The sequence below is a fragment of the Rhinolophus ferrumequinum genome, chromosome 12 (assembly GCF_004115265.2).
Source record: "Rhinolophus ferrumequinum isolate MPI-CBG mRhiFer1 chromosome 12, mRhiFer1_v1.p, whole genome shotgun sequence".
NCBI classification, from domain to species: Eukaryota; Metazoa; Chordata; class Mammalia; order Chiroptera; family Rhinolophidae; genus Rhinolophus; species Rhinolophus ferrumequinum.
This window is the reverse complement of record NC_046295.1, coordinates 78,847,188-78,871,917: the sequence shown is the minus strand read 5'-3', so window position 1 is coordinate 78,871,917 and position 24,730 is coordinate 78,847,188. Positions and strand designations below refer to the sequence as shown.

The following is a 24,730-nucleotide window of genomic DNA, read 5'->3' as shown; positions in this document are numbered from 1 at the left end:
CAGATTCTAAGTGATAAATGGTCCAAGTAATTTTTATTTTAGAATACAAGAAAGGTACAAATGTATTTACAGTTATACATATATAATCAAATAATATATATCACAGTTTTGTAAATATCATTTCAGATAAATATTTACAAAGTTAAAGTGACCATTTTCTGGAAGCAGAACACAGTTTCTTGAAAACTCTATACATTTTATACTTTTAATATTATTATAGTTTCTTTAGCTTACAAAACGCCCTACGGAACTGCAAGGTGGGAGAGATGACACCAGAGGGCGCCCAGGGCTGGAGCTTGGAGAAACTTGGAAAGGAGCAAGGAGAGCGTAGGAGAGCGGGGCGGAACGCCCTGCCCCCCAATCGCGCACAGCCCGGAAGTGCTTTCCCGGCCGACGAGCCAGTCTCGCCCTCCTCTTGTGGAGCGTGGCGTGGACACGCAGGGAAATTTCCCCTTCCCAAGCATGATGTCAGAGCCCAAGGGGAGGAGGCCTAGGTCCAATTCTCTCTTTTGCAGATGGGGAAAGGGGAAACTGAGGCCCAAAGAGGGGCAAGGCCTTGCCTGGGGTCCCACAGTGGATTCCCGTTTTGCCTTCATTCTCACCACTGCGAAGTATTCGTGCCTCAAGCAGCCCCAGGGAGCCGGGTTGGGAGCGGGGAGGAAGGTGGCCTGAAGGAGAGAAGCCCCACGCCCCGCCCCACAGGGCAGCACAGGTTTTCCCGGGCCTCTTCAGGCTGCCCCAGAGCCCCGTCAGCCCCCAAGTTCGTGTCTGTGCAGGACACCAGTTCCAAAAGACGGGAGGAGGAGACAGCTGGGCGCGCACGCCAAGCCACCCGGGGGCAGCGAGGTCGCTCTCCATTCCCAACACGCAGCTCCCCGTCAGGGAGGTGGCGGTCTCCTTCGCAGTGGAGGGTGCTCTGACTTCCAGTCCCCTCTCCTGCCGCCCCCAAGGGCCCCAAGGCCGCAAACTTGGGCGGCCATCTCGACAGCAGGAGGGGGGCTCGGAGGTTAGGCTGGTTAAGGGGACCCCAAAAAGAGGCGAGCAACTGCAACCATCTGGGTGGCCCGGGAAAGAAAACGTCATTCCCGGTGTCCTCATCGGCGAAATCGGGCAAAGAGTGTACGCCTGGGGGTCACTCCTGGGGCGCGCGCGGCCCTGAGGGCTAGGCCGGAGAGCGCGCGGCCAGGCAGCACGGCGCCGAGCACAGGGAGGCGGGGGCGCACGCGGGCGGGCGCGCGGCAGGCGCCGCACTCACAGCACCATGGCCGGCAGGTGGTGCGCGGCGGCGGCGGCGGCGGCGGCGGCGGCGAGCGCGGGCGCGTGCGCGTGCGGCGCGGGCAGGGCGGGCGAGTGCGCCTGCAGCGCGGCGCTGGGGGGCCGGTGGCGCGCGCTCTTCTGGTGGGCGCGCAGGCCGGCCAGCTGCGAGTAGGCGCTCTGGCACACTTGGCACTTGTAGGGGCGCTCGCCCGTGTGCAGGCGCACGTGGTTGCGCAGCGTGGATGACTGGCTGAAGCGGCGGTTGCAGAAGCGGCACACGAAGGGCTTGTCCAGCGTATGGATGCGCATGTGTGAGCGCAGGTTGCTGCGCGAGTTGAAACCACGGTGGCATATGACGCAGCGCATGCGGCCCGCAGTGCCCGCCGCGGAGTCTGTGGGGTGGAAGTCCTCTGGCCACGAGGGCGGAGAGTGGGGCGAAGGGTAGGCAGGAAGGTGGGAGAGAGAGCAGCCCTGTTAGAATCGCGCTGCTGCTGCCTGGCACCCCGGCACCCCCCCACCGCATGCGATCCTCCCAGGGTCCCATCCGCCTCTGATCAACGGATGGTTCCCAGGCAACTGATGCGGAGCGCTGACAGGGTGATGGGAACGGCAGCAAGGGCCCTGGCTGGACTCCAGACCATGCTGTGAGACCTCGGAGGCTTAGAGACTTAGCCTCACTCAACCTCAACTTTCTCATCTGTAAAATGGGAGCCTACTACGACCTCAAGGGACTCTACACGACTCCTGGAGATGATCACACAAAGCTGACATCTATTGAAGGTTACTGTGTGCTGAACACTTTACCTGCCTTAGCCCATGGATGGTTAGTGCCTGCTTCATAGTCGCCTTCCATAAGTAGAAGTAACTATTACAACCCCTCCCCCATCAGAAAACGGCTTTCATTTTTTCATCCCCCAAATATTTCCTGAGTGCCTCCTGCGGATCAAGGAACTGCACCTCACCTTCTTCACCCCTGAAATGGAGGTAATAATAGCATCACCTCCATAAGCCTGCTGTAAGGATCAGAGAAATTACTGATTGTAAACATCGGCTGCAAAGCAAGGCTCTGTAAGCAATAATCCATGAACCTCAAGTTCATCCTCTAAAATTAAGGGTAATCAAATTTCAGAAGGGTGTTCCCAGGATCCAAGTGGGGCGATACCCGTACAAGGTTTAGCCCAATACCTGGCACAAAATAGGTCTTAAGCAAATGATCTCTGGCATGATGACCAGCGTCCCCCAATACACGTGTTGGCAAGGTTTACACTGAGCGCCTACTCTGTGCCAGGCCAGGCACCAGACACAGGGCAGGAAAAGGCAGAGTGTCAGAGCTGGAAGGAAGCTTAGAGATCATCTTACCCAACCTCTTTCCCTTAAAGATAGGGAAACTGAGTCACGGAGCCATTCTCAAGATTGCCCAGCAGGCCTGGAACTCAATCCAGGCTCCCACAGCCTGGCCCCTTGCTCATCCTGCCTCTCTGGTGTACCACCACCACCACCATTTGCCCCTAGTCTGTTCTGGCCAGAAAACAGGAGAATTGCCTTCCACCCATTCCTGGACCACGGTGGTGGCTCCAAAGGCATCAGCAGAAGGTTCCATGTGCTCAGTGGTGCTGGAGGTTGAGCCAGGGTCCCTGGAGGCCAAGAGCCTTCCTGCTCCCCCACCACCCACACACTGGGTTCCATGGGTCCTTTGTCATCATGGCCCCATGGAGAATACCTACCATGCTTGTTCTTTTTCTGCTCCTCCTCTAGCCCAGGCACACCAGGGATACCCAGGAAGGTGTTGTGCGAGTTCCCGTACCACACCAGCAGCTCCTGGTCTGGAGGGATCATCTGCAAGGAAGGAGACAGGAGGTCAGGGAGGCAGCAGGGTGGGGGTGGGGAGAGGTAAGAGGTAGGGCTCTGGGCACACCCCCTCACAGCCAGGAGGTGGCTGTCCTGGTGCCTGCCGTGGAGATGTGGCTCCCATCTCAGCCCTGACAAAGCCACCTTGGGTCTGTTTCCGCCAAGCCGGCCAAGCTGCACAATCACAGGAGATGCTCTGGTCCCCTCGCCCTGCCTAGGATTCTTGCCATCTCCGTCCTAGCTCTGCTGCTGGGAACAGAGCTGCCTCCTGGCCATACAAGTGCTCCCAAGCTGACAACAACAGAACAGAAGACTTGCAACAAGCAGAAGTAACGGGAGACCGAAAGCTAGAAAACTTTCATTTCTTACCGAGGGGTACGAGAGTCAACCAGCCCTGAGGCTGCTCCCAAGGAATGTGGGCACCCTATGGTGCTTAGCTGCACCCTGCCTGATAATGTTTTCAAAACAGCTCTCATCCAAAGCACCCACAAGGCGGCACCACATCACACGTACTACTCTCCCATCACAGGGCTCTGGGCATGACCCATGCACGTGGAAAGTGCTAGAAAGGCGCACAGGTTGATGAATGCCTCCACCTCAGAAATACTGGGGCACACAGCCTTAAGAATCCATTTTGCTATGTCCAAGGTTTCTGGCAGAGTGCTCCACAAATGGTGACAGGGCTCTGCTCCCAGGGGAGGACCCGCCCCAGGAAAGTGGCGAAGGCCGTCGGGAAGGAGGATTTGCAGTGACGATCCAGGGATCCTGAGGAAGGCCTGCTCCTGAGGTGGGGTTGACTATATCCCACACCCTGGGAACCCCAAAGGGCTCCCTAGGCCTGTGGTGAAAGCCAGTTACCCCTGCCAAGTGGGGAACCCTTAGGCCCCAGCAAGCTAGAGTAAATGAGAGAGGGGACAGCCCATCACCCTCCCGAGGCCTGGACCCCACAAGAGCTGGCTTTGGCACCCATCCTGGGTGTCACTCTGATCTGCCCAGAGAAAGAAAGGTGGACACCCACGGGCAGCAGCTGGTTTGTTTTCCTGGTGGATCCTCCTTTAGTGAAGCACAAAAGATCACACGGGGCTCCATCTAGGGGTGTCGGAAATCCCACCAGAACAGGACCTTCCTTTGGTCTCGGCGGTCAGAGAGGCTCCGCCCCTTCCATCTAGTTCTGGCCCCCGGCCCCCACCGTACTCAGAAACTTCTGTTCACCACACCTGTCTTCCTCTGGTCAGAGCCAGAAAGACGCTCAGCCCATCAGAGCCAGCTCAGCCCCCTGAAAGGAGAGGCAGGGTGGGAACAGGAACGTGCGAGGGGGCCCACATGGCCGAGGTCCTCCTATGACTCAACTAGGGGTCACCGTGCCCCGTCTCCACGAGCCACACAGTCCACGGTGCCTCACCTCAAGCCCCGGGGTCAGGGAGTGATGAGAAGCCAGGCACAGGGTGTTGTGCCAGCTCAGACTGACCGAGCTGGAATAGGGAAACCAAGTGCAGTCTCTGAACCCAAGGAAAATGAGGCAGTGCCTCAAAGAGAGCCGGCAGCACAGTGAAAGCCCTCGAGGCGTCTCTGGCCATTCACTGTCATGGCCACTGTCCAGGAGGGCAGCAGGTCAGAGCTGGAGGCCCTTCTGGAAAAGGGGCGATGAGGAGAGAGGTTTCGTGAGCCCCTTAGAAAAGAGCAGATGGAACTAAAATATTTCAGACAAATTCATCAGGAAGCAAGTCACTCTCCAAGAGACAGTGCAAATGGGTCTTCCGTCACTGGGTCTCTGGGTGAACTTAGGCAAGTCCCTTGCCTCAAATGAGGGTTTTGGAAGTCCCCGAGGTCCCCCAACTCTAAGACTCTGATTGTAAGTCACCTCCAACATTGGCCCAACCCCTGGCTTCAATTCTCAGATGAAACCAGACTTTATCCATCATGGTTCTAAAGCAACCAGCCCATCAGACAGTCTGAACGTGCCCCTCCCTTCAGGAGACAGTACTGCAGAGGGTACTCAGGCCATGCTGGCGCCCACTCAGGCTCCCCACCTGCTGAGCATATGGGCAAGTTGTCTCACGGCCCTGGGATCAGTTTCCTCAACCAGAAAGGAGGGACAGCACCATTTCTCTGGCCCCCCTCACTGGGTGCCTGTCGGGGTTCAGTGGAACCAAGCACACAGAGCTCTTTGCAGGACTGATACACAGAAGAACTTGTTATGATTTTCTACGAGCTCGCTAACCTCTCAGAGAAGCTGGCAGCCATCTCTGCTGCATCGAGTCCCGCAGGCATCCCACGGAGCGTGCAATGTGGCATGGGGCTGCTGGCACTGTGAAAGCCCAAAGTGACCCGCAGCTCTGCCTTCACTGTCCGACAAGAACCAGCATGTCCCAAAGACACCAGCCCCACACGGGGGCCACGGCTTCCCAATCCCCTCTCCCCCTGGAGAGCACAGACGCGGAGTCAGCAAAGCCGCGGCTGACATTACCCTGAGCTGCCTCTCCACCTCCAGAGCGAGGTCTGGGAATTCAAATACCTGAGTCAACACTGGCCTTTTAATTTTAATTGACAATAACAATCATCATTAAATATAAAATAAGTATAACAACGACAAAACTGGGGATGATGAATGAGGAGCCAAGAATGTGTGGCACTGCACAGAATCTGAATATTGCTATTCAAAATGCTGACCGGGAATACTTTTTTTTAACTAAGAGCATCAGGATTGACTGTTTCAATATAACGGTGAGTCATTTATTTACTAACATTTTTTGAAATGGACTAAAATTAATTTTACTAATTAATTAAAAATATTAAAAGTGATGCGGACACATGGACAAAAATGTGACTATGTAAATAAAAGGGTGTATTAATGAAAAGTAACTCTCTCCCACTCTGGATACCCAGCCACTGTGGCCGGTTTTCTGCGTGTCTTTCCCCAAGAGGGTTTGTCATTTTGCGACTATTAAAACTGCTGATTTAAGATTCGTAGGGAGCAACATGACGGCAGAGTGACTTCCATTTTCTACAGCTGCTTTTTTAAAAAATAATGAGCATATGTTGCTTTTATAAAAAATATTTTTTAAAGAGGAAATTTATTAAGAAGAACCTACTGGAATTGAGAATGACACATATCCTCAGACAGTGAGAAGCTACTCGCTTTCAAGGCAGCACCCGGGAAAGCAGCCTCACTGCACAGAGGCCGCGAATTGGAGTCTCTCTGCCCCTCAAAACCCTGGGAAGCCAGTGGCAGCCGCTGACCCAGAACTCTGGTTTCTGCCTGCTCTTTGGCACCCCTCATACAACCAGCTGGGGAGCAGGACCAGGAGGCCGGGGGAGAACAGGCAGCCTGCTCCCTGAGATCCTGGAACTATTATCTGGAGGCCCCCAGGGTCCCACCAGCCCCACCGCCTAAGAGCAGAAACCGGCCCCAGCCCCTGCAGGCCTGTCTCTTTACGGCCCCACTAGCGCTATTTCTTTATGGCCAACACGCCAGCCTCGCCCTGCCAGGGCTCTCCACTGCAGCTCAGAGAACCAGAATCAGCTGTCAATTCACTTTTCTGGAGAGCAGGGACTGACTCAGGACATGCAGTAAACCAAGCAATTCCCAGAGAAACTGAGTCCTGTACCCTAAAATCCACGTCACCACGACTCGTGGGGAATATCAGGACCCGAGTCTTTCATTGGCAAATTACATCAACTCTGAACTCAGGCTTCTTTACCTTCCCTACCAGCCCACAAGTTTTGTCCTGCCCCATTTCTGAATTTCTATTATAAATTGAAATGACGGGTTTTTGAGTTTGTTTTCCTAGTCTAAATTCCCGTCACACTATTGAACATGCCCCCTGGAGGCTCTGCTGCCCTCCCCTTCCCTTGGCGGTGCAGAAGCCGTAGTCTAGAAAGATCTGAGTCATCTGGACAAATATCAATTTCCACTGTACCACAGATGTCCCGACACACCAATTAATAGAGTTCCAGCAAATAGATATTGGCCAGGGGGCCCCCACGGCATGGCGACCATGGGGTCACACAGGCCTGGATTCAAATCACAGCTCAGCAACCTCCCGGGATCTCCCTGAACCCTAGTTTCACGGTCTTGAAAATGCGGAAAGAGAGAGCACCTCACAGGGCCAGGAGGATTCTAATTCTAAAAAGTTGCTAAGACCCTCAGCAGGTGCTGCACCTGGTAAACGCTCCGAGAAGGCAGTGTTACTAATAAGCAGAGCATTTTCATTGCATCCTCTGAAGAGCAAGGTCAAAGGAAAATGAGCTGTCCTCACACAGCCAAGAAAAGGAGAGAGAGTCCTACGGGCTCCAAGAAAAAAAAAAAAAAAAGACCTCAACTGCCTGAAATGAGAAGGAAAGCAGCGAAAAGCAAAATCCCATACTGCAGGGCACAGTACTTTCCTAAAAAATAAAGAGGGGATAGACTGGGAATTTTCTTCCCCGTTCCCAAATCCAAAACTTTCATGACTTATTCCTACATCCCTTTCTTGCGCTGGGTTTTGGAGTCAACTGTCTTGCCTCCTAGGGAGCTGCTTTTGTTTTCCTGGGAGAACTGGGTCTATGTGTTCCCCTTTCAAACCGGCCCCCATCACCTGCAGAAAGAATTATTCATTCCACCTTCTGCGCCCACTTGCTAGAAGTGTCGGTTTAGGCACCATAGGTTGTAGTAAATTCTTCGTGACTAGAGTGAGCAGGGAGGGTGCCCAGGGGTGACACTCTGGCCTGGGGATTCTCCACTGATGGGCTGGCCTTGAGAACCCCACCGCTCCTGTCTCCGTTTGCAGGGCTGTCATTTTGTCATTGTGGGAACAGCAATAGTATATTTCACTTATCTAGTAAAGACGTTCCTTCCCATGTTTTCGGCAAGTAATGGGTTACTGTTATGAAATATAAATAGTTCTGAAAGTGACAGGAAGATTAAAACAACAGGTCACGCCACGGCCCCTCTCCTTAACTAAGTCTCACACACGCACACAACAGACCGACGTATTCCAGAGGCATCTTGTGGGTGGCCCGGGGGCAGCAATTTCTTCTGGCCAAGACTAGAAGGGCCTCGTGAGCTCTGGCCTCAGCCCTGCGGCATGGTGGCCACACAGGTCGACACACATTTGGTCTAGTAGATGGAATGTGACATTGCCACACAGTTTGAGAAAATTGCCACTACAAAAAAAAGTGCCCAACTTCACTTATTAAAAATAAAATGGGTGACATTTTGTGTTTCCTTGTCTCTCTCTCAAATAGTCCTTTCTCTGCAGGCTTGCTAACTCTGTAAAAACATTAAGGGCCAAATTGGTGCCGTCTACCTATCAATACCTATTTACCAATATATGATAAAATTTCTTCCCCCCATCTTCTCTTATCAACTTAAATTCCTGATCCAAAATAGATGACTTTTTAAAAATCTTACGGGGCGGCCGGTTAGCTCAGTTGGTTAGAGCGCAATGCTCCTAACACCAGGGTTGCCGGTTCGATCCCCACATGGGCCACTGTGAGCTGCGCGCTCCACAACTAGATTGAAACAACTATGTGACTCAGAGCTGATGGGTCCTGGAAATACATACTTAAAAATAAATAAAAGTTTAAAAATTAAAAAAAAAAAATCTCATAAACCCAGGTCCCTCCTTGGAGGTCCTCTCCGGCCACCTTGCCCTCTGAGTTTGAATTTCTGTCTAAATGTCTATTACTGTTTCCTGACACTGTTCAGCTTTCCGCCAGCGTGACGAGCGCGTGATGAGAGACGGTGCACAGTGAGGGGAGACTCAGTCCCACGTGTGCCTCAGCCAGGAGCCCTTCTGCTAGAATCATGCAGGCATTCCTAGTCTGTCTCCTGTGTGCACGCCTCGGGGGACAGAGGGCAGATGGTGTGAGTGTGTGGCCCCCAGCTGGCTCGTCTCTATCAGGAAGGCTGGGCAGCAGCACGCACATGTGACGATGTGTGTGAGACGGTGAGAAGGGCCGAGGCTCCGGGAGGATGCACTCTGTTACAAGCAGGCTTCAGCCACACCTGAGGCTGATGCCAGGATGTCGGGTGGGGAACCCCTGCTCCCACAGGCGGACGGCCCAGCGAGATCACAGGAACCACCTCTGTCCTGGGCCTGAGCCACCTTCAGTCCTACCATCACACTGCCTCAAGCTGTACTTCCTCCCTGGAACCCCAGTCCAGGAATGCTTACCTTTCCTTACCCTGCACTTCCTGGTCCTCCCAGGGTCCCCGAGCCCCCTGGCCACACTAGGACTCAGGCAAAGGCCATACTGGGCTCATTCCTAGGAGAGTCCCTAGGGCCTGGTTGTTCAGGGACACCGGGCCCTCAGCCCCAGAAGCCACCAGGCTCTGTGCCCCCGGGGCTCTGGAAAGACTTGGGTTTCTGAGTCGCAGGAAGAAAATGGAGCATGGACTAAAAGGAAGTCGTTCTCCGACTCTCAGGAGGCTCCTTCAGACCACCTGAAAAACTCAGCCAAGCCTAGCCCCACCCCAAGAGGCACTGTGCTGCTCCCCACCAGTAAGCGGTGCATGAGGTCCAGGCAAGTGCCGGGGGAAGAGCCCCGCCATCCTTGCAGTGCGCTCACCAACAACCTGCCAGGAGGAGGGGGGGCCCCCCCGGGCAGCTTGCCTCCTCCTGGGCCAGACACTAAGCCAATTTCCTGCTGTCAGGGAAGGGACCCCGTCAGGGGAGGTCCCAACAGGGTAGCCCCCTCCTTGGCTACCACCTTCAGCTCGCCATCAGCTCCTCCCCAAACAGGGAGCTTGTGCCTCTGCCCAAGCACCGCCCCCCCCCTGCCCGGGACACCTCCTTCTCCCGTCCTCCAGCCTCCTCGTGCCCTGAGTCTGGCTTAGCTCCCTGCCACCGACCACGGGACGTGGTAGTTATCTGTCTGCTCTCTCTCCCTTTCTCTCTTCTCTGAGAAGCTTTACCCAGCACGGCATTAGTGTTCACATTGCCCGCGATGCCACGTGGGACCTCCTGAGCCTGCCTGCCACCAAGGCTGAGTTTCCTTGTCTGTAAACTGTAGCTAAGGGCAGGACACTCCCTCGTGGATTACATGCGTGGGGATTAAATAGGATAATGCGTGTACACCCTCGAGGAGAAACCTGACACCATGAGCGATCAGGATGTGACAACAGACTAGAACCACGGTCCACATGTCAGCGGTGCCCCACGCGTGCAGAAGGAGGGACAACGCACAGCTGAGACGGTGCAGACACAACGCCCCCTCTCCCACTCAAATGTGTTCCCTGGGCTGCCTGCCGGTGTCGTCCTCTGTACCCCCCCAGCCTCTGAAGCCCAGGACGGCCTCAGCAGGTGCCCAGGGATCTCACTGCCGAGAGGCTCACGACACTGACACAGGCATAAAGTCAAAAGTCCTGTCCTTCCTGATCTACAGCAGAAAGCCTGCCCAGAGGCCACGCTCCTGAAGACCACGATGCATGGGCCTCAGCCCCCCAGCCTGGGCCGGGCCAGCGGGGCCGGTGTCAACGTGCCTGCTCCCAGCGCAGTGCCCGGATGCAGCGGTCCCCACGGCCCCCCATACCACAGCGCCCACACTCACCTCGATGGCCTTGTAGAAGATGCTGGTGCCAATCTGGACGACCTCCAGGTTCTGCTCCTGCTCATTACGCGCGCACTTGATGTAGGTCATCCAGCTTCGGTGATCCTCCTGGCTGGCATCGATAAAGTAGCGCACTGTGCCATCCTCATTGAACACCTGAGTGCGGGTGAATCGGGGACCAGGTGAGGCAGGGTGTGCCTCCTGGGCCCAGCCCAGGTCCCATGCCGGGCACATCCACATACCCTCTCTCTATCCTCACAGCAGCCCCAGGAAGTGGACACAGCACTTATCATCTCGGCTTTCCAGTTGAGGGAAAGGAGGATCAGAGTGGCACAGTGGCTTGCCTGAAGCCAGCCCAGCCCGCTAGACGTGGCCAACAGGGAGTCATGTCCTCCCCATCCCCAGAAGAAAAGGGTCTCTGAGGGATCACTGACCAGACAAAAGGGCATTCAGCTAGCTCTCTGGGGAGTTGCCTGGCCAGATCCAGACGGGACACAGGAACCTGGAGAGATAAGGCTGGCTCACTGTGGCCCTGGCTTGGCTCAAGCCCCTTCCTGGGCGCTGCCAGGATATTCATAGGTCAGACTGGACCCCGACTTCCTAACCCAGCAACAAGAAAGTCACCACTGGCCCAGACCTCTGGGGAGTGAGGGGATGAGGTTAGGAGCGGTCTCTGGGCCACCCGCCTGTTCCCTTCCTCCCGTTCCTGTGACCAGGTGCCGTATGGGTCATATTAAGCTCCTCCAGCATCTGCCAAATGGGAGCTATGGTGGGAGCCTTCTGAGGAGAGGGAAAAAGAGATTAGGGAGATGGTGCCCTAGTTTGGCCTCTGCCAGGTGGAAGCCCCAAGAGGAGGAAGTGCTTTGAGAGTGGCTTTGTCCTAAGGGGGGGGGTCCTTCTTGGCATCTGGCACTGTTTGGGGGAAGGAAGAGCAAAAGGCCTGGTACGGAAGCCTCTCTGAGCTTCAATTTCCTGCTGTAAAATGGGCATAATAAGTCACGGGGCTGCCGAGATGTTCTGGAGGAATGCAGGCCCCGACTCAGAAAGCCGACTTGGTGCCAGTTCATCAACGAGCATTTCCAATGTCATTGTCCTGTCAAGGTGAAGTGGACTCCCAAAAAGCACAGACCCTCTTCGTTCTCCATTGCAGCCACCCCACCCCCAAGACCAGGGCTGGCTTTGAGGGGCTTTCCATGCTGCTTCAGGGGTGTGGGAAAGAATGCAGGTGGCTGGGAGCCGGCTCCCAGCACTTGTGGGGCCCTGGGCAAGCGGCATGGCCTCTCTGGATCTCAGTGCCCTCCTCTGTGAAGTGAAACCAACAAAAGTCTTGCTTTCTAGAGTTGGCCAGAGGAAAGAGGATCAGTTTTCTGAAGGAAGCCTTTGGGGGAGAGTGTTGGGGCAAGTTGGGGAGGAACCTCCAGGGATCCAGCAGCACAGGGTCCCACCTTGGGGAGCGGCAGGGCCAGAGTGGCCAAAGCTGCTAGCAAGGGCGGAAGTGGAAGCAGCAGCAGCAGGAGGCCAGGTCCCACCCGTGCCCCGCCCGGACCCTGGCCTACCTCCCACATGAGGTTGTTGTTCTTGCAGATGTCCACATGCTCCGGAGCGATGACTCGGCCTGTGAAGGGGCCCATCTCGGTGCCCGCCTTGATCCACGTCTTGGAGAAGATGCCAAGGCCCTCGCCGGGGATGGAACTCTGTGCGATAATCACCTCGGCCGGCAGCACCAGGCTGGACAGCTTCTGCACCTCTGTGGCCGTGGGGTGGGGGCACTGGGTCAGAGCCCGAGGACCCAGCCCATCCTGCCCGGCCCACCAATCCCAAGCCCGCCCCAGAGTGACTCCGCAGAAGTCACTGCGGGTGTTTGTGGGGGAGTGGAGGGTATGGAGGCTCAGTCACCAGGGTTCTGTTTGTAACCCAGTGCTTTGGGGGGATCATTTGTAGTTGTTTTTTTTTTCAGTTTCTCCACGAATTCTCAAAGCACCCACAATTTCCCCTGCCTTCCACCCCAGAAAAGTTTAAGAACTACTGACCTAACCACAGTGAGTAGTTTTACAAATGGGTAAACTTAGGCCAGCTCCCAGGAGGAGGGGATGACCAAGCCGACACTCGGTCCAATCCTGTCCTGGGGTCTTCCGTTGGTCACTCGCGGAGCTCACTGCGCATCCCGGCAGGAAGCACAGGGCACCGTCGGAGGACCCTGGACACCGGCAGGGGCTCTGACTCCTTTTGGGGTGCTGGAGGCCCCGTTCCAGGGGCAGGTTGGCAGCGCTGGGGACAGACCTGGGGCTGCGAGGCCAGGGAGGCTCAAAAGCAACTCGAGCAGCATTGGGCCAGATTCTGAGCTCTCTGTGTGACCACAGGCGTGTCTGGGCCCCTCTGTGCACCCAGGATCTGGGTGCCATGAAGGGCGGTGCCCGGACCCAGGCGAGTCCTGAAGTCGACTCTCTGGGCAGGGAAGAGCGGAAGCAGCCCAGAACCCCTGGGGGTCCCCCTGTTGGACCTGGCAGCCGGGGTGGGAGCGGTGAGGCGCACAGGGGCGGCCTCCATGTCTTACAAGGTTCCCCTCTAAGCTACCTGGGAAAATACCCTGCAAGCGGGCCAGCTGAAAGGGGGGGTTAAACGGTGTCCATTGCGGAGAGGCTGGCAATTTGTCACGCTGTTAAAGTGATCGCATTCATTCGGCTCCATTCGAAAGAAATTGCTAATTCTAAATTCATTAGCCCTGGAAGAATGCTGTAGCAGTAAATTGTAGCTCAATGCGGAGGGGACTTGTTTAAAAGGGGCCGAGGAATTCCCCTTACAAAAAGGGGGGATTAGATGGTTGACATAGCGTGAATAGAAGTGGAATTAGTCTGCACGGTAAATTAAGAGAGGAACAGAAATCGAAAAGGGGGAAGAGAGGACGACGCGCAGAGATGCCAGTGCCGGGGGAAAGATATTGTTTGCTGGTTGATGAATGAGGAATAAGAACTTGAGACATCTTAAAGAAAAGAAACTTTTTTTGCTCTCTTTCTCTCCCTCACTCTCTCCGAGGCTTTCTCTCCCCGCCTGCCCGCCCTCCGCCCCCTCTCCAGCCCCCGCTGCCTTTTAAAGTTCTTGGTTTAAGTGGGAACTTTCGCGGGTCAAGCCCAAGTTAACTAAATGAATTTAAAACCCCTTCTTTTTGAGTCAACTGCTATTACACGCCTAGTAAGGCTTTAAATGCCGGAACCGGCCTGCTCAAAGGGGCGAGGGGCGGGCAGGGCAGCGCGGGTTCCGTGAGCCGGCAGCCTGGGCACCGCGATCCTTCTCCAAGCCGCGGGGTGCGGAGCTGTTCTCCACCCGGTCCTGATTCGGCTGACGGGAAACTGAGGCACACGGGGCATCTAGAACGCCCAGGCTGGCGCACGAGCAGCTTCAACGCCCCGTGTCCCCGCCGCGGTGGGAGCGTCCCCCGAGCGGGGAATCAAGGGCCGCCGGGAGGAATGAACGCGACCCGCCTCGACGGCACAACTCACCGCCGGAGAAGGACTGAGCCAGGACCTCGGCGGTGAAGGCTGTTTTGGGGCTGGCGTGGTGGCTCTTGTCCTCGAAGAGCTGCTCGCCCAGCACGTTGCGCCAGCGCCCGTACAGGAAGCTGTGCAGGATGTCGGAGGTGATGACCTCGGCCAGCGCCAGCCCCGGCGCCTTCAGCCCGGTCTTGAGCACCAGGGCTTCAGCCGGGAGCACGGAGCCCATCATGGGCGGCCCGGGGCTCGCCGGCGCCGGGGGGGACGGCCGGCCGGGCAGACGTGGGGATGTGGCGGGAGACTGGGGAGTGGAGGAACGAGAGAAGAGGGCTGTGATGGAGGAAGAGGAAGAGGAGAGGGGGAGGACGAGGATACAGGAGGGAGTGGGAGGAAAGTGAACGAGGGAGAGCGAGGCGCAGAGGAAGAGATGGAAAAAGCAGCAGAGATGGCAGAGGCGGCGCGGAGGGCGGCAGAGAAGGGGCTGGAGGCGGAGGCGGGTGCGGGGGTGCGGGGTGGGTGGGAGGTGGGTGGCTGCAGAGAAACTGCGGCGGCAAGGGGCTCTCGGACGCGCGCTTGCTTGTCGCACACCCAGCCCGGACGGTCTTCCCCTTGGCAAAATCTCAGCGCTTTTATAGGAGCCTCAGTGACCCTCCTAATTGGTTATTAATGACGCCCTGACGTCGGAGGACAGACTTGTTGTACCCAGCCGGGCTCCAGGAGCCTTAGCCACCAGAGCTCCCCCTTCCCTCCTCCCGCCCCTACCGGCCCTTCCTCCCCCCCTTCCTCTTCCTCCTCCTCTCCCCGTGGGAAGCGCAAGGCAGGGAGGGAGGCTCAGCCCGCGGCGAGGAGAGGAGGGGAGGGGGCAGGGGAGGGGGCGCAGCGAGGCTCGCTCGGACTCCAGGGACGGACTGGGCAGGAGAAGACGCTGGGCTCGGCCCGCAGGCCCCCGCTCACCTACTGTCCCAGGCCGGATCTGCGCTCCTCGTCCTGTCCCGGACCGCTCCAAAGCTCCTTTCCCTGGGCAGGCCCTGGACTCTCCCGGGCTCCCAGAGCCGGACCGTGGGAGTCCCTCTAGAACCCTCAGGCCCCGCGCGGGCCGCGCTCATCTCCTCCGCAAATGGCGTTGCGGAAGCGGGCACTTCGCTTCAAACGGGCTGTTCCAGCCGCCCCGCTCGCCGCGCTTCCTGCCGGGTGTGAAACCCACCCCAGGGCCGCGAGGGCTGTGGGGCGGGACTGCGGCCGCCGTCGGGGCTGGGCCAGGCCTGCCACCGCTTCGTGGGCGATCGTTCCTGGCCCTGAGTGGGTTAGGCAGGGGTCGGGGAGGGCAGACTGAAATCCGAATTACCCGCCGGTTGCTCAGAAAAGGCTTTCCTGCCGGATACAGGAGGGATAAAAAGGGGTGCCCGGACCATCCTGAGAGCAGCCGTGCCCCAGAGCGACGCCTTCCGAAACTGCAGGTGGGAGCCCGGAGCCAGGCTGCGGTGTGCGCCGTGCGCGCCGGCTGAGCTCGAGCCTCCCGGCTCCTTCTCTCGGTTGCCACCAAGGGAAGCTCTCTGCATTCCCGCACTTCTTGCCTCCTGGCTCTCCTTTTTCTGACCTCTCCCTTCCTCCCAGCTCCTCTGCCCCAGGCCATCCCACCAGAAGATTTTCTGCACGGAGGTTCCAAGGCACCCGCAGGGCCCGCCCAGTCTTGCTCAGTCTCTATCTGGACACAGGGAACTGCAGAGCCCGGAGCCAAGGCGAGAAGGCCACTGCTTCCTGCAGGCTTTGCCACCTCCCAGAGTTAGCCCCAACTCCAACCCTAGAGACGGGAGGGGGACAGGGAGGCAGGGGACACTTCCTCCCCTGCTGAGCTCCTCAGCCCTTGTCTCCCAGCTCTGAAATTTCAGGTTCCATTAACAGAACCAGGTTTTCTGGACACAGGGTGCAGGTTGGGGTCCTGGGTTCTCGGGAGGAAGCCGGTTCCCCAGGGCTTCTCTGCAAGGTGGACACTTGAGTGGAGAGGAAGGGTGACTGGTCTTCCCACAGGAGTCACTGTCCTCACACCCCTTGGAAAAGAGCTCCCTCCACCGCAGGGGTCCAGCCTTTGCTAAGCCAGCCTCACACCTGGCAGCCATAGATCTCTGGCCTCTGTATGCTGGGTTGTGGCCCGTGACATTCCAGGGTCTGCATCCAGGCAGAGTTAGGACGGGGGCAACCGCTGGCTTTCAGACCCAGGGCCCGGGGCCTTCTCGAGGATGATGACCCAGGAGGCTGCAACGGGCAGAAGGCGTGACCTTCAGGCCGATGCCAGCAGAGGGCAGCGCTGCGGAGGTAAGAGGCAGCCGGCGGGTTAGAGTCCCTTCCAGACACCTCCAGCGAGTCACACTGGCTCTGGTTTGAGCCAAGGAAGATGATGGAGTCAGAGCACGGGAGGCTCACAGACTGGCGCCTGGGCCTTGGCTTCTAGGAAGACAGTGGAGGAGAAAATGAGCCCAGGGCAGAAGAGACTACATGGGGGAGCATTGCCAGGAGCTGGGAGCTCAGTTCCCAAGCCCTGCAGCCAAGCTCTGCGCCTCTGGGAAACCCAGGGGAATGAGGGCTGCTGTGCGTCCTTGGGTCGCCCCTTCTCCTCTCTGAGCTGCAGTGTCTCTGTCTGTCCAATGGTTTGGGTTGGTCTTGGTGAAATAGGTTTCTTCTCGCCTTGTCTGTCTTTGTATCAGGTCACTTTCCTCTGAAAGCCCCGAGGATTTTGCCAATTCCCAGGCCACATCCCACTAAGAAAAGCCCTCTGGGGTGCAGTATTTGGGTCCTGACCCCAGCTAGGGGTAAGAAGCTGAGAGGACCCAGGGCTCTGACCGAGGCCAGGTAGCCCTATTCCTTTCCCAGAGACCTATAACCCCAGGGCGCAGTGCTGGGGGCGGGGTGGACTCAGTGCCCAGAACAGCCCCCCAGCTCATGCACCCTCTGTCCTTGCACGGCTCCACTGCGCGCTCAAATTTTGTGCTTCTGGTCTAGCCGTAGACACCCCTGGACCGCGTCCCAGGAAAAGGGGGACCTACTGGAAGTGCCCCCGTCTCAGGGCCCATTAGAATTGGGGAGCAAGATTCCCTGCCTGTGCTTGCATCTCCCTCGCTGAGCTCGCTAGGGAAAACATTGCATGTTCCGGGGTTTCTCCGAGGATGAACCTTGTTTTCCGCGGGAACTGACGCGCAGTGTGCGGGTGCTGAAGCCCCCTCTGCTAGCCCGAGCTCGCAGGCACCGTCCACCTTCCCTCCCCCCTCACCCCGCCCTCGCGCCCGCGGGCCGCCGCTCCTCGATCTCTTTAATATTCATGGGCGTTAATAGAGAGGCCCCCAGTATATCGGTCCATTGTGGGCAGCTCGTAGGGCTTGAATAGGCCCCGGTCCCCTTTCTTCGGCGCTGCTTCCCGAGGGGCCGGGCCAGGAGTGAATGGCCCCGCTTCCCGCCCCGCGCCTCCTCCCCTTTGCGGAGAGAACATCTTTATCCCGCCGCCGTCGCCGCCGACCCGGCCCCCATTCACGCGGTCTGGGCTCCGGGCGGAACGAATCAATCGGCCGCGGCTCTTCGGAGGTCATCCTCGTGGCCTGGCTCCCCCTTCTCCCCGAGCCCACGGGAGTGGAGAGAGGGAGGCTGCAGCAGGCCGACGGACCCACGGATTGGGGGACGTTGTGGGGAGAGCAGGGGGGCACCGGGCTGGGTGGCCGGCCCCTGCAGATGAAGAGGGACTCAGGGTCTCCCGGCCGCCGGGCACCGGCTGATTTCTACTTGTTGCCTCGCGCAGAGTGGAGCGCGGAGAACGAGGTCCGAAGCCCAAGCCCAGAGAGCTGTCCTACCTCCCCTCGAGGCAACAGTGCACGTCTGCTGGGGCAGGGGGCCGCACCCGTGGGGCTCGGGTCACAGGATGAGGGGCTCCCCACGCCCCGTGGCCCAGCCCACAGGGCACTTTCGTTCCCTCCAGTTCCGGACAGCGCGCTTCAGTGGGGCATTCGGAGCGCAGGCCGCGTTCTCGGTTCCCGCGTGGAAGGGGGCGCAAGTCGGCCAGGCGGGGCTCAGGCACACAGGTTCCCCGTTCCTCCCGCCCCGCCAGCCCTCCGAGGTGCAGAAAGAAGCCCATTGTCTGCCGGGAAATACATTTTTGGGGGCCGAGTGAAAGCCCGTCTTTCTTTTGAACTTTAGAAGAAAGTCTTCCGCCCTCGCCCCTCCGAGGGAGAGATTTGTCCGCCCCTCCCCGAGGCCCCTCGCGCCGCCTCCTCCCGAAACATCTGCCGGGGGAAAATCCACCCTGGAGGGCAGATCGCCCTCGCTCTAAGCCCCGCGAACTCATTAAAAAGATATTAGCGGCGGGGGTGGGTCCCGCAGGTATCGATCGGCGGAATGAGCCCGAGGAAGAAAAGGCGAAGAATGTGGTGCCACGTCCCGGCCCCCTGCTCCCCAGGCCCGCGGCAGGAGTGGGGCCCCGTGCAGTCCCCGCGCCCGGCTGCCTCCCGGGGCTTCTCGCCCCCTCCCCGCCGCTCTCCTCTCCGGCCGGTGTCCCCGCCGGTCCTGGCGCGCACGCGGGCCGTCTTCTCCTTCAGTTTCTCTCCTCCGCTCGCTCGACGGCGTCGTCGCGCTCCCCACGTCAGTGTCTCCTTCCCCGTTCTCCTTCTCGCGCCCTCCTTCCCGGCGCCCTTTCCTCTTAGCTTGCGCCCCGGCCCCCTCTCGGCTTCCTCTTCCCACTATTCTCTCTCACTGCCAGAGTCCCAATCCTTCCCGTCCCCATCCCTGCCCTGGCCGAGGGAAATTCCTTCCTCGCGTGGGGTCCATGTGCCCTCCCCCATTCCCGCAGGACGATTATGGGCTCCAGGGTGCCCCCCACCGGCGCGAACGAAGGCACCACCGCTGCGGAGGTGGGGTGGGGGGTGCGGGCCACTGAAAGGGCTTCAATAGACGTGACTCGGAGTGGCCTGCGCGGGGGCTATCGGGGGAGAGGTGGCCTCAGCGCCTTGTATGGGGACAGCGCCGTCCCTCAATCTAATTAGCCTCAGCGCCCGGGAGAGACAAAGATGCGCCCCGTGGTGCCCACGTCGGGCGCATCTGCCAGGAGCCGGGAGCCTGGCAGGCAGGTGACTCGCAGGCACGCGAGTCTCTCTGGGAGCTGAGGATGGGGTGTCCCCTCCCCTGCGCCTCCGGGAACCCAAGCCCCACCCTGTCGCCCACTCCCGGGCCCGCAGGCTCTGCACTCCGCGCAGCCAGCGCCGCAGCACGGGCAGATCAATGCGGCGGGACGGAAGGGAGAGACGCTCCGGGAAGCTCAGACTCCAGAAGAGACAAGACAAGCGGGAGACGGAGGCACAGGCTTCTGAAGGGAGACTGAGGCAGAGAGAGGCCGGGATGTAAGAATCCAGATGAAAATCAAAGTCTGAGAGGTGGAGACACAAGGACACGGAGAGATGAAGCAAGCAGAGGCAGGCGTTCCCAGAGACCTGGGAGACTTCTGAGTTAGAGAGATGGCTGAGGCAGGGAGAGGGAGGAATGGAGGCGCTTCAGACACAGAAATTGGTGTGTGGGGGGAGAGAAGAGGCAGGAAGGCTCTAGAGAGGAGGAGGTTGGGTGGGGTAGGTGGGAGATGGGCAGCGCCCCTCCCTGCCCTCCGGCCTCCGCCCCTCCTGTGTCTAGAGGGAGCCCTCACACTCACTCAAGCCCCCTTCTTTCTCCAGAGGCCCTCGGCACCCACACGCAGCCTGCCTGGCCTTCCTCCACCCTCTCCACTGCCCCTGCTTCCTGCCTTCCTGCCTCCCAGCCCTTGTACCTGCTCATCCATGTCCCCAGAGCAGAGAGAGGGTGGGGACAGGAAGTGGTACCCTACTTCTGCTGCTCCCCACCATCAGCTGCTGCCATCCACACCATCAGCTGCCTCGCAGGGAATCCTGGAGGCTCTGGCTGTTCCTGTGTTCAACAAATACTTATTGAGCACCTGCTGTGTGCCAGGCCCTCTACAAGGTCCTGGGGGCCCCAGGGTGACCAGGGCAGACCCAGACTTTGCCCTTCCAACCAGCGTGCAGGAGTGCTGGTGGGTGGAGGCAGGGGAGGCACCCTGGTGGGACCAGAGGTGGTGGGAGCCTCTCCCAGCCCAGCCTATCTGAGGCTTCTTGTCCCCGTGGTTTCAACCTCACTGTAAAGTGGGAGCACTAACCTTCCTGTCTCAAAAGCCGGATGTGCCTGGTGAGCGAGCTCACACCAAAGAGATACCTGTGGCTGCCATTCCTATTACTGCCCCCTCTCCAAACACTACTCAGCCCCAGGCGTACAGATCCCCTGAACCCCTCAGGAGATACCCCAGGCCCAAGAGACCTGAGGATGTGAGCATGAGCCTGCCCAGTGGTACTGCTGGGAGCCAAGGCACCCACTTCCCCTCTTAGTTTCTTCATCAGCAAAATGGGGATAACAACAGGAACCCCCACTGGGAGAGCTGTCACGAGGTAAATAGACATAATGCGTGAAAAGCTCATAGGATATAGAACGTATTTCAAATATGGAAAATATTAGCCTGTCATTATGAGTACATTTAAAAAGTAACACACAGCCATGCTTGAAAATCTGGGAAATATGAAAGTTTAAGAATGAAGGTGGGTACCAAATATTACCTACACAGGGTCCCTGAAAAGCAAAACCATCTGCTAAGGAAGTTGACCAGTATACTAAGGAGTCTGTGGTCCATGTCTGACAAAGAGTTGTTGGAATGAAAAAACAAAACAAAAAAACAATACTAACAATTAGCATTTGCTAAGCACGCACTAAATACCAGTACTTTTAAGTACTTTACTAGGATTTTCTCAGTCTATCCTCATCCAACACAATGAGGTAGCTGCTATAATTATCCCCCTCTCCCAGAAGAGGAAACGGAGCCACAGGAAAGTTAAGTGTCTCAGTCAGGAACAACTCGGGCCCCAAGTGATAGTGGACCTGACCTCAGTTGCTGCTGTAACAAAGGGTTTCTTTTCGCACATAACAGACTACAGAGGTACCTGTAGGTCCGTATCTGTGGGCTTGGGCTCAGCAAATCAAGGATAAGAGGCCTGTTCTCATGATCACAATGTGGCTGCTGCAGCCCTGCCATTGCAATCGAGGCAGGAGGGAGAAAGGGGCCATGTTATCGACATGCCCATGGTCATACACAGTGAGCGAAGAGCAGAACTGAGACTGAAACCCAGGCAACCTGACTCCAGAGCAAGGCCTTACCCACTGTCCTGTACAGCCTCCTGTGGGCGGGGGGCTGCTGAGGCCAAAGGAACTAGGACTTAGGGGCTCCTGTGCACCACCTGCCAACTCCCAGAGGCTGTTCCAGTGGGTAGGGAGGAGGTGAGTACAATCCTGGTCCAATAGGGCCTGCTGGGGAAGAGGCTTTCATTTGCTACGGACAAACTAGGCGTGAGGTCCCTTCTGCCTCATCTCAGCAGCCTGGATACTGGACCAGGAGCTCCTGGAGGGCAGGGACCTTGCCGGGATCTTCCTGATCTCTGGGGTCCAGCCCACAGTGGGTGCTCAGCCAGTGAATGAATGATGGGGTGAACAGAGGCATGATGGCATGGACAAGCTCTAAAGGACAACGAGTCTCTGGACTTGCCTACCTTCTCTGAGCACCATGAAGAAGACTCTGTGTCCCAAAGTGGCATCTGGCGGACCTCCCACCCCTATCGAGCTGGCACGGCCCCTAGGCTACGGCAGCCCAGATCCTCCAAACCCTGGGGTCCAGTCGAGGTGTGGAAAGAGATGCTGAGAGCCAGCCACAAATGGTCCCACCGGTGTCGACACGAGCAAATGGGATGATGTGTCCTCAGACCTGCAAGCCAGAACCACGGGGACCCCCCGCAGGGGGCTGGGCCCACTCAAGGCCCTTCTTCCCCTCCCACTTGTGCCAGCCCTGGCCTCAGACTCCCCAGGCCTCCCCAGCTCCAGCCTGTATCCCAGCCACACTGCAAGGTGCCTCTCTGGTAGCACCTGTATCATCATTGTGGTCCTAGTTTCAAAACCGTCACCTCTACCACGGATAATGTGGTGATGGCTGCTGCTCTCTGCGAGCCCCTTTGGGGTCCCCTGTCAAGTGCTGGGTCACGCACATGCACATGTAACTATCAACAATGCACAGCAAGTCTACAACGTATGTCCCAACATCCATCCCATTTTTTAGCAGAGGAAACTGAGGCTTGGGGAGAGTGACGAACGCCCTCTAAGCCTGTGTCCTTTCCTGGCTCTCTGCAGCCAGAGAAGAAAACCCTCGGGGCGGGGGAGTGGGGGGGGGGCTGTATCTTACTATCCATGTGCCCTCATGCAAGCCCAGTGCATAGAGGTGTCCGATAATGTGTGTTAAATGGGCTGAATGGATACTTTTGATTTTAGATTTACCTGCTCCCACCTTTCCCTCCTCTGCCCCCTCCCCTCCTCTGTCCGGAGGCAGACCTGGGGCAATCAGGGAAGACAAACTCACTGGAAGACCAGTTAAATTAGCTGTAGTTGCAATGAAGGGGAAACTTTCTGCCCCACTTGTCCAGTAAGTCACAAGATGCATTTATTCTGGAGCCTTCTGGACATTCCAGGCTCCCAGATCATCATGTACTTATTTGATTTATGCAAATATTGAGTGCACACCCACAACGTGCCAGGCTAGACCTGGAGCTTGGGGATATGGAACAAGGGCGAGTCGTGCCTTGCGACCTCAGCCCAGCCCTGGCAGCTTCTGGTCCCTGGGGCCTTTAGTTAAAGGTGAATTTGTTCAGCCAGGTCTCCTGAGCACTGTGCCAGCCCTATCCGAGCACTGAGAACCCATCTGGTCTCCATCCTTGAGATGCTGAGACTTCCAGCAAGTCAGCAAGTCCGGCAAGGGCCCAGGCCACCTTGCAGGATGTTAGCCCATTGAATTTCAAGACGAAAAGCATCCTGGTTCTGCAGCTGGCTGGAATGTCCTCCTGTTCCCCACAGCTCTCCAAGGGGGTGCTCACAGCCACCATGCTGCCCATCTCCCCACCCCTCACCACCACACCAGCAGGGCTCCAGCATGCTAATGGCAGATCACAGCTGAAAGAGCTGCCAGACTCAGACTGGATCTTAGGAGTTCTCAGGGGAGCCCAAAGTCAAGAGCAGAGACCAGAAAAAAAAGAGAGAGAGAGAGAGAGAGAGAGATGAGAGAATTTGAAACCTCTGGCACCGGCAGCTACAGCAAACGTTATACACAGCCCAACTCCTAAGCAGATTAACATACATTCTCACTCCCAATGCCTATTTACCTTAGTTCCTATTATCTGATAGAACGTGTTCACCTTTCAACAAAAAATTACAAGGAATGCTAAAAGGCAAGAGAAAAAACAATCTGAAGAGCCAAAACAATGATCAGAACCAGGCTCAGATATGACACCAATGCTGAGATTATCAGACGGGGAATTTAAAATAACTATGATTAATATGTTAAGGGCTCTAATTGAAAAAGTGGGCAAGAACTGATGGGTAACATAAGCAGAGAGATGGGAACTCTAAGGAAGAATTCAGAGGAAATGTTAGGGAAAAAAACCACTGTAACAGAAATGAGGGATGTCTTTGATGGGCTCATTTGTAGACCAAACAGAGCTGACGAAAGAAGTCAGTGAACTTGAAGATAGGTCAATAGAAATTTCCCAAACTGAAGTACAAAGAGAAAAAAGAATAAAAGAAACAACAGGGTAGGGCAAGAACTGTGGGACAATGTCAAAAGGTGTGACATACGAGTATATGTAATTGCAATACCAGAAGGAAAAGAAAGACAGACAGAGCAGAAGAAATATTTGAAGTAATAATGGCTGAGAACTTTCAAAAATTAATGGCAGGCAGCAAACCACAGATCCAGGAAGCTCAGAGAACACCAAGCAGGATAAAGAATAATAATTTTTAAAAGCCCACCCAAAACAAAAAAGCAAAAACAACAATAAAAAACAAACACACAGAAGCCAGCCCAGTGGCTCAGGTGGTTAGAGCTCCGTGCTCCTAACTCCGAAGGCTGCCGGTTCGATTCCCACATGGGCCAGTGGACTCTCAACCACAAGGCTGCCAGTTCAATTCCTCGAGTCCACGCAAGGGATGGTGGGCTGCGCCCCCTGCAACTAAAACTGAAAGGACAACAACTTGAAGCTGAACGGCACCCTCCACAGCTAAGATAGAAAGGACAACAACTTGACTTGGAAAAAAGTCCTGGAAGTACACACTGTTCCCCAATTAAGTCCTGTTCCCCTTCCCCAATAAAATCTTTTAAAAAAATAAAAAATAAAAAAACCCAAACACACAAAAAATACCACATCTAAGCATCACATATTCAAACTGCAGAACACAAAAGAAAACAGATACGGGCGGCATTTAAATAGCAATAGATTTATAAGTTCCCACTGACAGGCCTACTTGCTAGACAGTCAGCCCATCAATGGCAGCAGCACGGCTGATGACGGATTCCAAACCAGGCGGTTGGGATGACAATTTCACATGAGCCTCAGCATCCAAGTGATGTCTAAATCAGTGCAGTATGGGTATGATCAGGCAAACCAGCAGCTGTTAACAACAATGGTATTTGAACTGCGCACCTTGGTATCTTTGATACACTTGAA

The 24,730-nt window shown here is 56.7% G+C and overlaps 1 protein-coding gene across 1 annotated transcript; it reads right to left on the bottom strand.

The window, feature by feature from the left end:
- Positions 1-1,251: 1,251 nt before the first annotated feature.
- On the bottom strand, positions 1,252-14,610 carry PRDM12 (PR/SET domain 12). Its single transcript, XM_033123475.1, has 5 exons — positions 14,136-14,610; positions 12,195-12,385; positions 10,639-10,794; positions 2,982-3,093; positions 1,252-1,667 (listed from the first exon to the last, which is right to left on the bottom strand). The coding sequence occupies exons 1-5, from the start codon at positions 14,356-14,358 to the stop codon at positions 1,252-1,254; spliced, it is 1,098 nt and encodes a 365-aa protein (XP_032979366.1). The 5' UTR covers positions 14,359-14,610.
- Between the last annotated feature and the right edge of the window lie 10,120 nt (positions 14,611-24,730).

Bases quoted from the DNA above. Each gene is read 5' to 3' on its own strand.
- PRDM12 (XM_033123475.1), bottom strand. From the start codon at position 14,358: ATGATGGGCTCCGTGCTCCCGGCTGAAGCCCTGGTGCTCAAGACCGGG. The intron at 12,386-14,135 runs GTGAGTTGTGCC...CCACGGCCACAG, and splicing joins GGCTCAGTCCTTCTCCGGCG to AGGTGCAGAAGCTGTCCAGC. The intron at 10,795-12,194 runs GTAGGCCAGGGT...ACCCGCACTCAG, and splicing joins ACAACAACCTCATGTGGGAG to GTGTTCAATGAGGATGGCAC.